This window comes from Tamandua tetradactyla, chromosome 3, assembly GCF_023851605.1.
Source record: "Tamandua tetradactyla isolate mTamTet1 chromosome 3, mTamTet1.pri, whole genome shotgun sequence".
Taxonomy (NCBI): Eukaryota; Metazoa; Chordata; class Mammalia; order Pilosa; family Myrmecophagidae; genus Tamandua; species Tamandua tetradactyla.
Window position 1 is genome coordinate 38410749 of NC_135329.1, and position 17582 is coordinate 38428330.

General features: G+C 32.6%; 1 protein-coding gene across 1 annotated transcript in view; it reads left to right on the forward strand.

Annotated features, from left to right (window-relative positions):
- The window catches only part of CSMD1 (CUB and Sushi multiple domains 1), a 519811-nt gene that overhangs the window by 203003 nt on the left and 299226 nt on the right, over positions 1–17582 (forward strand). The window contains 3 exon segments of the mRNA XM_077151716.1: positions 5867–5983; positions 9976–10089; positions 12132–12227. Of these exon segments, the coding sequence (XP_077007831.1) occupies positions 5867–5983; positions 9976–10089; positions 12132–12227 (327 nt within the window).

Consider the following 17582-nt stretch of genomic DNA (forward strand, 5'->3'; position numbering starts at 1 on the left):
AATTTGAGGTCACCCATACACACAGAGAGAGTAATATACTAGTAATATACAAATATAATTATTAATTATATAAAGGTATTTTGTGACTAGCTCTAGACAGTGAATTATTATTATAATTTAAATGATTCTAAAGACCAATTAATTATCTCTTGATCTATTTAATAAAAAAATGCTAAACAACCCTATGTAAAAGTTATTTTGTAAGTTACTTTGAGAGATTTTTTGGAAATTGAGAACTATAGAATCTTTCTTTTGTAAGTTTCCTAAAAAGTAAAACAAAAATCCTACAGATCTGCCATGAAAAAATTTGGGATCCATCCTGTGACTAGATGTCAAAGAGTACTTTGAAAACTATTGCCTTTTTATTTCTTTGCTTTGTATATATGTTATACTGTTCAGTAAAAAAAAGTTAAAAATCTGAAACAAGCAAAAAATCTTATGGATCTGAAAATAAGTAGAAATTGTCTCACCTTGCTTGTATGTGATGGAGGAAGTAAAACAGAATGGACTTGGAGGAAGAGAGGGTGTTTGGTGTTACTCTTAAAAGTTAGGACTTGGGTCTGTCTCTACAAGGTCAACAAGGTTTAAAATCCAAAACTGGGGGCCCTCTGAGGCCCTCCACCCATCACAGCAAGAGTCCAATTAGGCGCTCTGCATCTGCCCATTCCCTTTCCTGTCCTGAGCCAGGAGCAGCCTCATCTGCATGAGAGTAGAAAGCTGGCCTGCACCTCCACACCCTCCTCTCCCATAGCTGGCCACCTTTTGGCCACCCCTTGACCGCTGAATATGGGAAAATGCCTAGTAAGGTTTAACAAGAGTGGTCAAGTGGCAAAAGCCCCACGTTCCCAGGTTCCTGACTATGGTCCTGACATTTATCATAGCTTTCAAGTGAACAACTGACTTTCCTAGGTCCTAAGAATCCTCGCTTTCCTAAAGGAACGTAACCTGTCAAGGGGCAGGGGCTAGGGAAGATGCCCAGATTTATTAATTTTAGGATGTGCCTTTCAGAGGCAGCCTAATCCTAACTTCAGTGCCTAATATCTGCAACTTCAGACCAGTAACACTGGTCCCCAGTGGGATAGGAATACCCACCTCATAAGTGTCACAGGAATTAAATGAGATATGCAAAAGACTCTTAAGTGCCTGCAACAGAGTAAATACTCTATAAATAGAGAATCATAATCCTCCATACAAATAGCATAAACGATCATTTAATATTGCAATGGCAAAGGACAATCATCTCAAACTCTTTTGATCTTGTGTCTGAACAACACATAATTATTACACAGGCAATCCCAATAGATGCAAAGCATTTAAAGATACTGCACTTCTCTGAAGATGTATACTAACCACATAAGTAATACATGAACATAAACATTTAAAGAGATATAATTTTGGATAAAATTTCTAGTATTTTTCTTCTACCTCATAAAATGGTCTCTGTACCTGCTGTTATGTTTGTATCTCACTTTGGACATCCTTATACAGATTATACAAGGGAAACAATACGAGGAAGATAAAAGCCGGCAGCTTATATTGAGGAAAGATCACAAAGTTTAGACTTTAGTTCCCTTATGAATGCATTATTAATTTATTGCTGTAGAAAAGACAATGCTTTATCCATAGAATAAACAGGAAAAAGAAAGCCACTTTGAATATTGGTTCACAGCAGAATAAGTAATAACTATTCAATCACATTTTAAATTATAAATAATTTATTTTCCATGTCTGAAGATCTATGAAGTCAAGTACAATTTTGTTTCCCGGACATCTAAGTGGATTAAACATAAAACACTAACTTTTTCCTATGCTATCTTATTTACATTTAAATAAAACTTGATATTCCAAATAAAACAGAGATGACTTTCCCCATAGTGTATTTGGGATTTTTCATGGAGAACAGTACATTTTGTGCATGAAATCAATGCCTGTGGCTCACTTAGATCAATTTTACTTGGGAAGATTTTGCTATATTTTAACATTTTTTATCTTGCATATATTATGGAATAAAGTCAGTGCATTTTGGACTAGTTTGTTTGAAATGCACATTATAATTTCTTTCTTAGTGATTCATTTATTTCCTACAGTTTTTGAGCAGTGAGGTTTGCTTATAGAAGTAGAACTAAAATTGAAACACTCAAGAACCATTTTTATGGATCAAAGTGGATGTTGTTTGATAATGTTGGTTTTGGTTTACATATGATTTTATTGCATTTGTTTGCCTTTACATATTAGACATATATTCCAATTAATCAAATGGATGAACAGTTTTCTAGTTACCCTCTGAAATGAGTATTTTTATATGTCTTTTTTTGTTTAGAAAATTATCTGTTTAATGCTGCAATTGCCAAATAGAATGCACATATTTATTTTTCGTATATTTCCACATTAATATAAAAGAATTTCTAACACGAGGATAGTATTTGTTTGTTAGATTAGCACAAGCAAAATCATTATTAAGAATTAAATTATAGTTTTCATCATGTTTTTCTCAAGTTCACAAATGTATATTCATGGCTGGAATATACTATGTAGCTTTGATGTTTATCTTTTAAATCTGAGGAAACTTGTATAGTCTTGAGCATAATTTATCAAAATAGTAAAGGACCTAAAGTGCCAGGCTAGTTTTCTTCCATTTCATTTTTTTTTTTAGTTTTTAAAGTGTCCTATATTACTGTAAAGTAATTCTCTTTCATTCTGTCATTGGACAAAATAAATCTTTGTAGTTTTACTTGATAAAATATTTTAGCAGATGCCTTTCGTAAAAATGAAATTCTATGTCCATCAACAGACGAGCGGCTAAACAAACTGTGGTATATACATACGATGGAATATTATGCAGCTCTAAGACAGAATAAACTTATGAAGCATGTAATAACATGGATGGACCTAGAGAACATTATGCTGAGTGAGACTAGCCAAAAACTAAAGGACAAATACTGTATGGTCCCACTGATATGAACCAACATTAGTGAATAAACTTGGAATATGTCATTGGTAACAGAGACCATCAGGAGATAGAAATAGGGTAAGATAGTGAGTAGTTGGAGCTGAAGGGATACAGACTGTGCAACAGGACTGGATACAAAAACTCAGAAATGGACAGCACAATACTACCTAATTGTAATGTAATTATGTTAAAACATTGAAGGAAGCTGCTTGTGAGGTATAGTGTTTTTTTTTTTTCTCTCTATTATCGTTTTATTTCTTTTTCTGTTGTCTTTTTACTTCTTTTTCTAAATCGATGCAAATGTACTAAGAAATGATGAATATGCAACTATGTGATGATGTTAAGAATTACTGATTGTATATGTAGAATGAAATGATTTCTAAATGTTTTGTTAGTTAATCTTTTTTAATTAATAAAATAATAAGATTCTATTTTCTGATAATTTGGGCATCAAAATGTTGGCCCAAATGATTATTTATTTCCACTTTTTATTGATGCTTATCATTTTAATTTTTAAATATATGGCTTTTTAGAGATAAAAGGGTACTTCCACAATGATCTGTTTGATTTTTATATGACTGGGCTAAAAGAATATAAACCCCAGTCTCCATTTTTAATTAATTTTGAAACTTTGAACTTTATGATTTTTAAAAAGAAATAGTTCTGCAATAATTTGACTGAGTTTATGTGTTTGAGGTGAAAAAGAAAATTGTCATGTGTCTAAACTTATGGAGTTGAGCTGCCAAGCGTTTAGTTGGAGACCTTAGTTTTGAAGTTTAGCTATAGAAATTTTATCCATGTAAAAGTGAAAATATTTCTTCTATTACAATTTTTGTAAAAGTATGTAAGTGTTTGACAATGACAAAATTTTTCTGGATCAAGACATTAGCATGAAGACCTCAATTTATTTGAGTGGAATTCCCTCTAGTTACTCTTAAATAAATCAAAGCTTTCAGATGTCTGAGCTGTTTTCCTAAGCTTTTTAGAAAATGGCAGGTTTTCCAAGCCACTCTAATGTATGGATTTAGAAAATCTCTCAAAAAATCATTAATTCTCTTTGTCGACTCAATAATGAATTGCCTTGATATTAGTGTCAATATATTCTAAAGCGTTTAATTGTGAGAATGCTTTGTCTATCAGTTAAGATCTAACAGTGTGCCAATTACCACTCAAAAGATTAGGATTTTGTTTCTAATTTCAATCTTATTTTTAGTACTTGAAAATTGTCATATCATGAAAGAAAAACTGTAGAAATAGAAACTTTCTCAAATGTTAAAAAAATTCTTATTCATATCGTTAAGATACATTCAAGATAAGGCAAACTGTCAAGATACCAAAGTGGCATGGTGCAAAGTATAATAGAATAGCAGTTAAGGCTGCTTTTGTTCTAGTGACAGGCCTACAAATAAATAGATGAACAAACTTGGACACTTCTTATATAAAGTATGAAAAATCAAAATATTGACAATTTAATTCAAAAATGGATTATCAAATGACTTGGATTTAATTGAAATTCAAAAATTTTTGAATTTTTAGATGCGTTAAAATGTATTTTGAGGGTGCATGGGTGGTTCAGTAGTAGAATGCTCACCTTTCTACCTGCTTGATTCCTGGACCATGCACCCCCTCAAAAAAATGTATTTTGAAAGTCTGTGCTACACTGTTTTCTTATTTTCTCAGCAAGGTCAATGCCAAAGTAACCATGGAAAAATGAAAACACACAAACATAAATACTCATGCTCATATACACACATGCACTGCAATTATTAAATTGTCTCCACCAATTTGTGGAGAAATCTCTTTGAAAGAGATTCTTTGTTAGTAGGTAGTATATAGAGCTTGCTACTATTGCTATAGTTATCCTGCTTGCCGTATTTGGCATTTGAAGGGAAATGGAGAAAAGTGCTCCATTTAGGAATGGAGGCAGGGAGCAGAAAATAGGAGTATTGCCTATGTTTTCCTATTTGAAATATAAATGTCAATAAATTTCCAAATAATAATACTTGCACTGCACATAGTAGACACTTGGTAAATATAAAATTGAATAAATACATATCTGTGTGTATATATGCATATACATGCGCCCAAATTGTAGAGATATACATAGATATATAGGCATAGATATATAGATATAGATATATAGTTATAAACATAGACATAACAAACACACATATACTAAGCTCTTTGTATACCAGCCCATTATTTTATCTGTCCTAACCTTGTAGTTATTGACTACTTCAACTTAAAATAAACTTATAGAGGAGACACTAGAAGTATTAATAATTGCATCTATAAGATGAAAAGTTAGACAAAAGTAAACTAAACTAAAAACCAAAACAGTTATTTTTCTTTTAGTCCTATAGTACCATAACAATAGAGAAGTGAAATAATCTTTTATATTTAATATGTGAATGATATCAATCAGATAATTATGAGAATTTTTTTATCATTATTTTTAAATTTTATTTACTTTTTGCATGGGCAGGCATCAGGAATCACACCCGGGTCTCTAGCATGGCAGACGAGAACTCTGCCTGCTGATCCACCATGGCCCACCCAATCCTGAGAATTTTAAAGTAACTTAATCTATCTTTAACATGCCTGTTTTCATATTGGTATCATTATTCTTATAATGGTTTTCATTATTATTTTAGCAAATCTGAGAGAGGTCTTAAAAATATTATGTCTTCCAACCAAGTAGAATTACTCTTACTCTAACCTGCTAAATCCTTGTTTTCATTTCTTTATTATTTTTGATAGCAATGTACAGCCCATATATAACTTGAATAGTTTAAGCTTTTAAGTAAATATGGCATGCCACTCCTTTAATCACTACTTTTCAGTTTTAGCTGAGATAACCATTACATGCAGTATTATTAAAGGACAACATATAATATTTGGTTATTTTATTTTCAGCTCCCTGTGGAGGCCAGTATGCTGGATCAGAAGGGGTAGTTTTGTCACCAAACTACCCCCATAATTACACAGCTGGTCAAATATGCCTCTATTCAATAACTGTACCAAAGGAATTTGGTAAGGATTTCTTATTGTTTTTAATGTACTGTCATATTTCTTTCAGTTAAATTTTCTGTTATTTTATATACAAATATTCTAGCCCTTAATAGATTAAAATAATACAAAAGAGTTGTATCAAAGTAGCAGATTTTCTAAGCATCTCCTACATAATATCCTTTATAATTCTTGTACTAATATAATATAAAAGACTTAAAATTCCATCTATGTTTTTGATTTAGAATAATCAGAGAAAAGTAGTTTGACTACATTGTTATTTTTTTCGATATCATTAGTTCAATTGAGTGTTTTATGTATTAGGGAGATTTGCAAAGTAACCTGTGTAGTAGAAGAACATTTTATATCATTTTGTACATAACTGTCACATAAATTTAATGATCAGATTAAAATGGAAATCATTGGTAATTGAACCAACTTTTGAGTGTTTTAGAGACTTAAAAACAGCCTGAGTTCTGACTTCCGCATAGTTCTATTTTCACCTCGTGAAACCTAACTTCTGAGATTCTTCTCCCAAATTTCACTTCCAGTCTAAGCCGGTTTTCTAGAATGACTTCACTTTTAGAAGGAACTTCTCTGGTCCTGAGCCCTTGATTTAGCCTAATTTTATGTTCTTGTACCCCTACTTTCACTCTTGAGAAAGAAAATTGATTTTCTTGGACTCTTTTGTCTTGGATTCTTTTCCGGATTAAGCTGCATGCTTGCTTTTAAAATTTTATAGACTATATTCTTCTCATAGATGAAAATTAAAACCCTACATCACCAAAATTTTTCTTTACATTCAAAATAGTAGCTATCCACTCATAGAGATAAAGAAAAATTAAAATTGTAATGCTAGAATTTGAGGTAAAACATTTGTTTAATAAATACAGTTATAGGACAAGAGTGGTAATTGCTGGGTAAGAAACTGGCATATGGGAGAGAAGGGATTTCTATGAATTTCCATTTTTGTTCACAGGGCCCTTAAAACCTAAAAATAACCTAGGCTTAGTGATTACTTCAGACTCAGGCATTTTAAATCATGTGCCCTATTCATCCTTTTTGATAGCACTTGATTGGTCTCTTAAACCCTTCCATTTAGTTACTATCTGGGTATGTTTTCAAAAATGCTCACATTTTAGAGAAGAACTTTACTAGGCTCTCCATGCATTTTTAAGAAGACTGTGTATAATCTGAGAAGTATTCATGGAGAACTGGGCAGAAGGACTAGTTTCCTCCAAAACAAAAAATAAATGAATCTTCTTATTCTTTGAATAGTATTCTCACTTAAGAATTGAATGAATGGGTTTTGAAATGTTTCCTTTCTTTTAATAAACTAACCATTAAACTTAGTTTCTAGATTTTAATTTTTCATGCTCCACCAATTCCTCTGAACTGAGATCGATGATTTAGCCTGAATTAATTCCATATTTGAACAAAAACTTTGTTTACCTAAATGCTCAACAACATTCCTCCAATTAGTTTGCCATCAATATTCCTTTTATTTTACTGGTGGACACCTGATGAAAAACATGTATCAGTGTAAAATAGCAAAAATTTTCTAAGACTTTTATTTATTTTAAAATGTACTGAGTTGCAACATAATTATATGTTTTTTTCAGCAGGAGAAATGCCATAACCGTATTCGAATTGTTATTTCTAATTTCTCAATATGAAAGGTGTAATGACACAGAAATATCACATTCTACTAGGCATACAATTTTAGTTTGGGATAAAATAATTACACGGAGTCTTAATGAAATCAATAAGGTCTTATCTTTTGCTTTATTCCCCTCTTCCCTACTCTTTCTGGGATACTAGTTAATTCGGTAAGATATTGTGATAAATTCCAGAGACACAAAAGCATAAAATATGATCTTTGCCCTAGAGAGGTCTATAATATTGTGTGTAAAGCAGATGTACAAACTATATGTTATGGGGCAGCGTGATCCTTGCTTAGTAGGAAGAGACTACCAACTGAATCACTGCCACAAACTCTAAAGGGGAAGTGACATTTAAGATAGGTCTTTGGCTATCCTTCTTATCTCCCTATTTTCATCCAAAAGTATTACCAAAGTATCCTCTGTAAATAAACGTATGATCATGCTAGAATCTTGATAAGCACTCCTCACTGGCTTGCCTGTGTGCGTAGCTTACATGTTTCAGACAGGCTTTTGAGGAACCAAAGAATTAGGTTATTAACAACTTTGGCAACATGACTTCCGACTCTTCCTGTTATCCATTGAGTGTGAGCCAAACCAGACTATTCATCACGTTTTCCACCTCTAGAATTTTGTTTTTTATATTCCTCTTGCTGAAATAATTTTCTCCTGTTCTATTCTTAAATACCAAAAAGGATTACATTCTCACCCTTTAAGGATTATCTATAATGCTAACTATTCTCATGAAACATCCACTTTCCCCATAGCTAGAAATAGCCATTCCCATGGCTTAAACCCTGATAACCCTCTGTAGGAACTTTGTCACATCCTTATCACATTCAGCTACAGCTTAGTTATTATTGTGCAGTTTATCTCTTCTAGTAGACATCTGCTCATTAGATTGGAGTATCAGTCAAAGGGTAGAACTCAGCTCAAATACCGTCTCATGAAGGAAGGCTTGTGTGACCATCTCCAGAATGTGTGAGGTGTTTCTCTTCTTTACTGGCGTTCTACACATTAAATCTGTAGCTATAGTGGAAACTACTGCATATATTAGAGTGTGATAGGCCTGAGACAAAGACCATCTCTTGTTCATTCCTTCCTTCTTAGTTTGCAGCATAAAATTGATGCTTGCTCAATGTTTCCAAACAAAATTAAGAATTATGAATAGATAATTCATCTTGTACCAATTAAAGGACTCAGGTATTCTGCCTCCAACATTATAAAAAAAAATTAATTAATTTCAGAAGAGGGTGATGGGATTATTGTATAAGAACTTTGCAGACATGATAAAGTCCTACCTTTCTCTCGTTCCAGATACTACCAAGTTTTTAGATTATTAGGAAAATCCACATTGCCTTCATGATTTCCTTAATTGTGTTAATCTCTAGTAAATCATAAAATCTTAAAATACATGTTATATGTATATATATATATATATATATATTCTATTATATATATGCACATTATTATAGTTATATTCCCTGCCATTTTGTTTATTCCCACTTATATTAATTCTTTCCATTAGAGTTCTGATATGTAAAATTAATATACACATTTCTGTTTCTAGTTCAGAATGATTTAAGAATAACTTTGGTTCAAATATTATATATAAACAAGAAAAAGATTAGTTGTTCATTGCTTGAAAATACATACTAAATCACAGGTTTTTCCGAAATATTGTAAAGTCCCTTTGTATCATCATTTTGAATATATAAGCATTGATTAAATTTGAAGTAGCCAAATACATAGCTATTTTTACTTGGAGGAGGTTTGTTTCTGCAACTTATATAACATGAAATTTTAAAAAAAATTGTAGAAAAACAACAGTAAACAATTCCTATAATATAATGTTGAATCGTATATAAATTGTAATGAATTAAAATACAGTTGGTATTATGAGAACTTTTGTAAGGAATTTTAAATTCCTCACCAAATTAGTGTGCTTTATTATCCAATGGACATTGATCCTTATGCCTGATGTTCATCAAATAAAATGTCACTAATGACTGTAAAATAAATTAGACATCATTAAGGCTGTCTTTCCACTATACTCTTTTTCCACTCTACTCATGTGATAGTTATTAAAAGAACAAAACAATCCTCATTATATATTGAAATTATATGAAAAGCAGTAATTTACTCATTTTATTCAGTGCCAATGGATAAAGAGTTATACTTAAAATTGTTTGTTCAATTGAAAACTTTTAGAAAGCAAAGAAAAAAGTTAATATTTATTTTTTCTAAGAGGAAATTTTCATTTAGGAAAACAATAAACATGTGTAGTAAAAATCCAAATGTCCATTTCACTTTTAAAGAAAGCATATTGTCCAACCCATTTTCTTTATTTTACAGTCGTATTTGGACAGTTTGCCTATTTTCAGACAGCCCTGAATGATTTAGCAGAGTTATTCGACGGAGCCCATCCACAGGCTCGGCTTCTCAGCTCGCTGTCTGGGTCTCATTCAGGTAAGCTTTCAAAGAATTTTGTCTTCAATTCCATTTAGACAACTAGGGTGATTAATTTTAAACTTTCCTGTTTCTTCTCTTTTTTTATTTTTTGATGAATGAGGAATTGAATCATCTTAGATTTGCTTGTTTAATTGTATCCTATTTTAGATATGATTTCAAAAGTATTTTACACTACATGTAAAAGTCCTTGCCTTTATCATTTTACTTACCAAAATTGTGGAAAATATAATGGTGTCTCAATAAAAGAGGCAAATGCAAGAAAAAAAAAGGGGGGGGAATGATAAAATTCCCTGTGCATTTTATTTTCCATTCTTCCTTGATCTTCTTCCTGGAGATAAACACTGAACATTTTGGTATAAATCACTCCCAACTTCTAAATACATGCATGTCAAAAGCTGAGCTGAGCTGAGAGAGCTTAGGTGAGCTGCCAGTTGTTGAAAGTAGCAGATTAAAACAATCAAAGTCAAAATGGATAAACAGTGAAGCTTTTAGTTATTTACTGCAGTGGTGTAAGCAAGAGATTAATCTGAGGAAAAGCATCAGCTCCCTCTTTTTCTCCATGATACCAGCACCAATGGACAAGAAACAGCTGGATCAGCTCAGGTATATGGATGTCTCATGACCAAGCAAAGACTTCTGCAGTTGTAGAGAGCTGGAGGCTGGGAGGGGAGCAGGCTATGTATGGAAAAGTACTGAGTCCTGAGTCAAAGGGGAAGATAGTGTCTTCAAGATCTCCCATGCCCAACCCCCCATCCCCTGCATAAGAAGGTCTCAGCAAAGATACCTGAGGATGACCTTGGGTTAGCAATGTAGATCTGAGTGAGAGTAGAACCTTCTGGGGGATCTGAGTCTTTAACTGCAACTTCCTGCAGAAACTGTAGTACCTTGACTTAGTATGTATGGGGGGCAGCTCCACCTACTTCCCACCAGGAGGCCCAACAGGGAAAGCCTTTGCAAATGCTGAAAAGAACTGGATTCCTCAATGCACATAGAGATATATTTTACACTTGCACACACAGGTATAAATACACATATGCATGCTTCTATGCACATATATTTGCAAGTGCACATAGATGGGACTTTTGTTAAGCACGAGATATTATTTCATAATTTATTTTTCACCCCATTCTTTCATTTCAAATTTTATAGAGGTCTTTCTCTATAAAAACTATAAATATATATCAAATGATGTTACTTTATTTCCAAATACTATTCTTTTGTATCAAGATAGCACAATTTATTTAAATCAACCCCACATTGATGAGCCTAGCTCTTTATTTGAACTAAGGTTACATTTTTAAGATTTACCAAAGCACAATACAATTACCTATGTGCATTATGGGCTTTGGTAAAGTAAGGTTAAAAATTTAGTTATTTTCAGTTTTTCACCATTATTAACCAAAGGTCTTTTGACCTTTGACCTGTTATTTTCTTCCGATGTCCAGATATATTCCTAGAAATGCATCAAAACATGCATTTTTAAATTGATGCTACATATGAACAAATCTGCCTCTAAAGTGCTTACTTATGCCAATTGACACTCCCCTTAGATGTGCTTGAGAAAAATCATTCCCCATATTTTCCAAGTATTTGAAAAGGCTAAAAATATATTTCAGAACGCTTGTTCTGAATTCTTTAAAATTTTTAATCAGCTTTGAATTTAGAGAAACTTTCTTGATTCTAAGCCAAATTCTAGCAAGTAATTATCAAACTAAGGTGATTTTGAGTAAATGATCCATCCTATACTTAGCTATCCTGTATCATCAACCATTCGGCCCATTATCAGTATTTTCTTCAAAAGAAAATTTAAATGAGATAATGATTAAAATCATATTGATAGAAGGCATAGACAAGAACAGTGTTTTAGTAACTTGATAGAAACAATGTGTTTGTGTTCTTAAACCCCAAACAGATGTTTTCTAAAAGTTCAAATATTAATTTAAAATTGCAAATTGACAATTAATTTCCAAAATATTATGTTCCACCAGTGTTCTATGTGTTTTCTGGTTTCTATGTATCATCTCTGTTTTTATTTCCAGGAGAAACATTGCCTTTGGCAACATCAAATCAAATTCTGTTCCGATTCAGCGCAAAAAGTGGTGCATCTGCCAGGGGATTCCATTTTGTTTACCAGGGTAAATATTTTGCATTTTTATCTTCTCATAATACAGTAGTATACCACTACTTTCAGACAAAGTACTGGAAGCATCTGAGTTGCATTTTGTGATAAATAGGGGATTTAAGTTGTTTACATATCTGTAATAAAAATAATTTTTAAAAAATATTATATATTTCTTTGGCACTTAAATTTGGTATTTCTCTTACAAAAACACAATAATGTCCTATTTATCCACTACTATAAGAAAACCAAAATTGATCAGATTTCCTTCGTGTCGCATTTCACATTTTCAAAATAATTGCAAATATATTTTATCTAATTAAATAAACTGCTTCATAATAGACTTATGAGGGTGTTTTAGCAATCATGTTAATGAAAATACAATTAAAATCCATTATACAATGTGCATCTTATTGTAAACATAATATTAAAATTTCATCAAGGCAATTAAAAAAAATAAGCTATGAAATCTCTCATGCTTGTATCATCCTAGCTAAATACCAATTTAATCTGTTTTGTTTTATTAACCTTTAGTACTTCTACACACCCTTATATTTATTTTTAAATTTGGAGTTTATTCAAAATGTTTGAGATTGCTCAAAGATCATTTTCTGGGAAGTAAAGAATTTTTCACTGTTGGTATTTCGTCTTTATTTTGCATATTCATTAGATGAACTCAGTAAAGTGCCAAAGAAACTCTTCATACATTTTCAGAAGCACAAAGAATGTTTTTGGATCTGACTTGTAATGAGGACACAGGTTGAGATTTGAATGAGATTATTATCTTCAGAGATAAACTGTGTATTCAAAAATAAGAAGCAATACTTAGTTTATCTAAGTCTCTGTTTTGCCTGAGGCTAGAGATATTAGCGACTTCTTTCGAATATTTTTTCAAAAGCAGAAGAGAATCATTTCCTAGCCATGATATTTCCTCTTTAATAAAAATTTATCCAGGAAACATTCTTGAAAATATTGTGTTTTTCAAATAATTACAGTGAATAACCATCATATCATTTATAAATAATTCCTAATAATCTCACGCTGCAAAATCCATCCTTCAAAATACTTCACTATAAAAACTCTTCAGTGTTCAACAGTGAAATGAAATAGAGATGAATGAAGAGTGAGAAATCTGTTTAAACACGTAACTAAGATAAAAAATATCTTTCATCCAAGTTAAATAATAACTGTTGGAACAATGATGATGCTGAAGTCAGTTTCATTGTTCTAAATTATCCTTTTGGTTAAATGCAAATAATCACACCAGTATTAAAATGTGGACCTTCTATGGAGTCAGTTTAAACAACCTGTCTCTTAATTTTCGTCAAATGAATTTAATGTTACTTTGCCAAGAGCAGACTCGAAAATCAAAGTAAGGTGGTGGTGTGATGTATAAAGAGATTGGGTAACGTACATTGATAGTACTAGAAAAATACAAGTTATTGGCATTGTCAGCCTTCAAAAGTTTCTTTCACTTTCTAATAAAGAGTAGAAAAGCCATCTGGTAATCCGAGGAAGTATCTAATGCAAATGACCCAATGTCTATCCTATCTTCATAGGTTTTCCTTGAAGGCATACTTCAAAAAAATTGTTTTGTTTTTTTTTTAATTTAAAGTAATGTATTGTCACTACAATATATATGATTCAGAAAGGTAGAAGGAAAAGAAAATCATTTCTAGAAGAAATATACTTTCCTAGTATTTTAGAAGAGATGATGACTCCAACATTTTCAAAATCTGATAAAGTTTCAGTATAACTCCATTTCTTGCCTTGTTCCAACCACTGAGGTTATGCAAAATTTGATTTTTTTTTTTTTTTTATCAAAGCTAAATCCTTTGGAGCTAAAGAACTAGGATTGTAAATGCAATGTATAAGTCACACAACAGCAACTGGGAAAGTTTTTCAATACATATGAAAAGTTAAATTGAACACTGCTTCCTGAAAGATAGTAGTTATATTGAAGGCTAGAAATCTTTTGAACTCTATTGTGAGAAATTTTCTGAATAGTGCTTTCATATACCACCTACGACCTGATTCTTTCATGAGTTATTAAAGCTTAAAATTGCACAGCAGCTTTATGACTTCCATTGTTATAGAATATCTAACTCTCGTTCACAGACAGTTAGTTCAGTCCTAAAGAGCTGTTAATGACTTCAGTGAAAAATAAGTGTAGAAGTGTCAGGGTGAAGAACTTTATATGTGACCAGGTATACAAAGATCATTTTCTCAAGACCTCTGTTCTTTACCTATAGCCTCTGATTCTGCAACTGGGGAGACATTAATGACGGTATTACCATGCCCAAGAACTTGTGAAGAAATAGGAACCACAGAGGCTTTTTAATGGAGTACTTTAATAAGTTATGCTTTGCTGTTTCCCTCTTCCCTGTCTTAATAAGGAGTAAAAGCAAGTTAGGATATGTGGGCATCCGAAGAAAGATGATATGAGGGGACTCTTCATAATAGAATGCTTTGTACCTGTGAGGAGTTTTGTTTGTTTGCTGGGTGCTAGGTAAAGAATATTCACGGGACATTAGCCAGTCTGAGAGGAATGGAGCCGTCACAAGTCACGTGCCACTAGTTAAGAGAGTAGTGTAGAGACTGAAGTAATTGACCATATGTTGGCAATATATTTGTGAGACAATAATTTGCACTCTATAAACATGGGACTCAGGCTGGTCCAACCCTTCATCCGGCTTTGAATCAGCAGCCATGGACCTCAGTTATGTGCTAGCCAAATAAGGTGTAGAAACAAAGCTATGGTCTGAACTTATCCTGAAAAAATTCTAATTTTCCTTCTCCTAAGAGGTGTCTTTAATTATTCTATCATTCCAGTTCTTGACCCATGTAACATTTTTTCCTGTATAAACAAACTCTCCTGAAGACAGAGGGAGGAGTACTTGCTATTAAATACTCAACATTTTCAAACAGCTTTTCAGATTTCCTTTCAGGCGTCAAGAAGAAAGTATTTCCCACCCTCATTCTGTAGCTTCCAAAGAATGTGGGGACTCTCGTAGCCTCCCCTCCATTTCTTAAGCTCCCTAACTCATTTACGGTTTGTCAGATACTGACAGAACATGGAATCACTAAATATGATTATATAGTTTTAATGATTTTTTGTCATTCCATAGAAAATATGTGGTGGAATTGCACATAATGTCAATGCATTCTTACACCAATGAGAGAGTCAAAATTCACATGTAGTTCAAATTGCTGATATAAATGCTTTAGAAAATTGGCGTGTTGGAGACCCATATAACCATTTCTTAGTAAAACCAGCACAGCCAGTGTTTCTCCCAGGACTAGAATAGACTTTTGATTCTTTTCTGCGAAGTAGTTGCATTGCATTTGGAGATATTTTTCTTTTTTTTTTTTTTTTGCTGTAAATTTATGTCTTTCAAAGCTAGATCTAACTTTGTCAGGGTGAGATATTTTGTAACAGAGACCAACAAAGTCAAAGCAAATATTCTCTTCTTTCCTCTTACTTGATACTTAACAGAAAAAATCATGACCTTCTCTTCTCTTCTCTGTGACTACGGCATATGTTGAGTATGTCTAATTTAAACTTGGTGACTGACAGTGGGTCTCATCAACATACTATTATTTTTGCCTTTTATTGATACTTGTCTTTTCCCACATGTAGTCTGTTTTTGTTGTATTTATTTTGATGTAGAATTTCAACACCTCCTTGAGTTTCCTCAAAATAATTCATTCACACTTAAATTAATAAACTGAAGATTTTACTGAATATCTCAAAGGGAAAAGGAAGCCATTGCTTTGTCATATTTTCCCTCAGTGCACAACTTAGAAACGCCAATTGGCTCGTCTCTGCCTTTCCGAGTCGCAGTTACTGGGTCACCAACTCAAGTCTAGAATTCCCTCTCCACCCTCATCTGACACAGCATCTTGCTTCCAAGCCTTCCCACTGTAATTTTCCCAGACTAACTCATGGCTTTCCTATTTTAGGATCTTTCTACTGGAAAGACTCACTGTCCTTGGCATTAATGTTAATAAAGGTAATTGAAAGGAATCGTTAAAAAATAAAAAACATAAGAAACATGGAAAACCTTTTTTCTAAGTTTGGTTAAGAATTCACCCTAAGATTTTCCTTGCTTAGCGTCCTTCCTAGGCATGCAAATACATGTTTTTGTTTATTTTTACCAAGCCCTCATCTGCTTTTTGATGGCATACATCATGAGGCTTAGTTGTTTCATTTCCACTTCTAAGAAATTCCTGTTTCTATCTAGAGCTTATAAAATGTGTAAATTTGTATAAAGAAATTTGGACATAAAATTTTGTTCATCATTCGGTAAAATATGTTTGAATTTGTCGGCCAGCAATGACTTGTTGAATCAGATTTTTCGACCTCCAGAGAAGAATGACTCTAAGAAGCAGAAAATGTCCCTCAGTCAGTAAATGAAGCAGAAAAGGCTAATTCACATAGATATTGCGAGTGATTCCTACATGCATTCAGATTTATTATTAATTTTCTGCATCTGCTCCAAAGAGGTGCAATCATAGAACAACATATAGGCAGCTGTCCTTTAAAATATTTGCGGTAGTTAAAGGTGATTAATAAATCTACCGCATTATTTTTCTTGTCTCTTTTCTTGAGAGATATGCACATATTCACAGAACTGCCCACCTTTAGCATTATAAAACCCCAGAGGACAGCATCCATTCTCGGAATCAACATAATAATTTGGTCTGAAAAGTCAATCATTTTATTTATCACCCTCTATTCCAGACTGATCTTATTCCCTCTTCACTTTTCCACTGAGCTGATTTCAATTTTGTTTCACAGCGGTGTGAAACATTTCCGAAAAGATAGAGAATAATTACTATAGAAAATAGAATTTCTCTCTGATGCTGCCTGAAACTGATGCTGCCCAGGTTAAGGGCAGGAACTAGAGAATTAGCCGAGAGGGAAAAGTTAGAGAACATTGTTTTATTCTTTTCTGAGACATTACATGGAGGTTTGATGTCTCAATGGCAGAGCTGTCCTCTGTCCCACTTTCACAGAAACTTAAAATTGGTCTCTTCAGTTTTTAATCATCCTCCTCTATAATTTCATGCAAATCCAGGTGTTATTCATTTTCTGTTATTTTCCTTGAAATAGACAAGGATGAAATTTCATGAGGCTAGTTTTGAAAGGGCCATGAGTCCAAGTAGCCTAAAATATTCTGATCCTCGTCTTGTCAAAGCTGAAATGACAATGATATTCTAGAAATATACAAATGAAGCCAATTAGATAAAAGTAGAACCACAAATAGCTAGTACTTTCAGTGTAGTTTATCCTGGGTAGAAAAGTTACTATTATAGATATTTCTCTCTCTCTTATTTTTTTTTAATATTCTTGAGAATTGATTGTGAA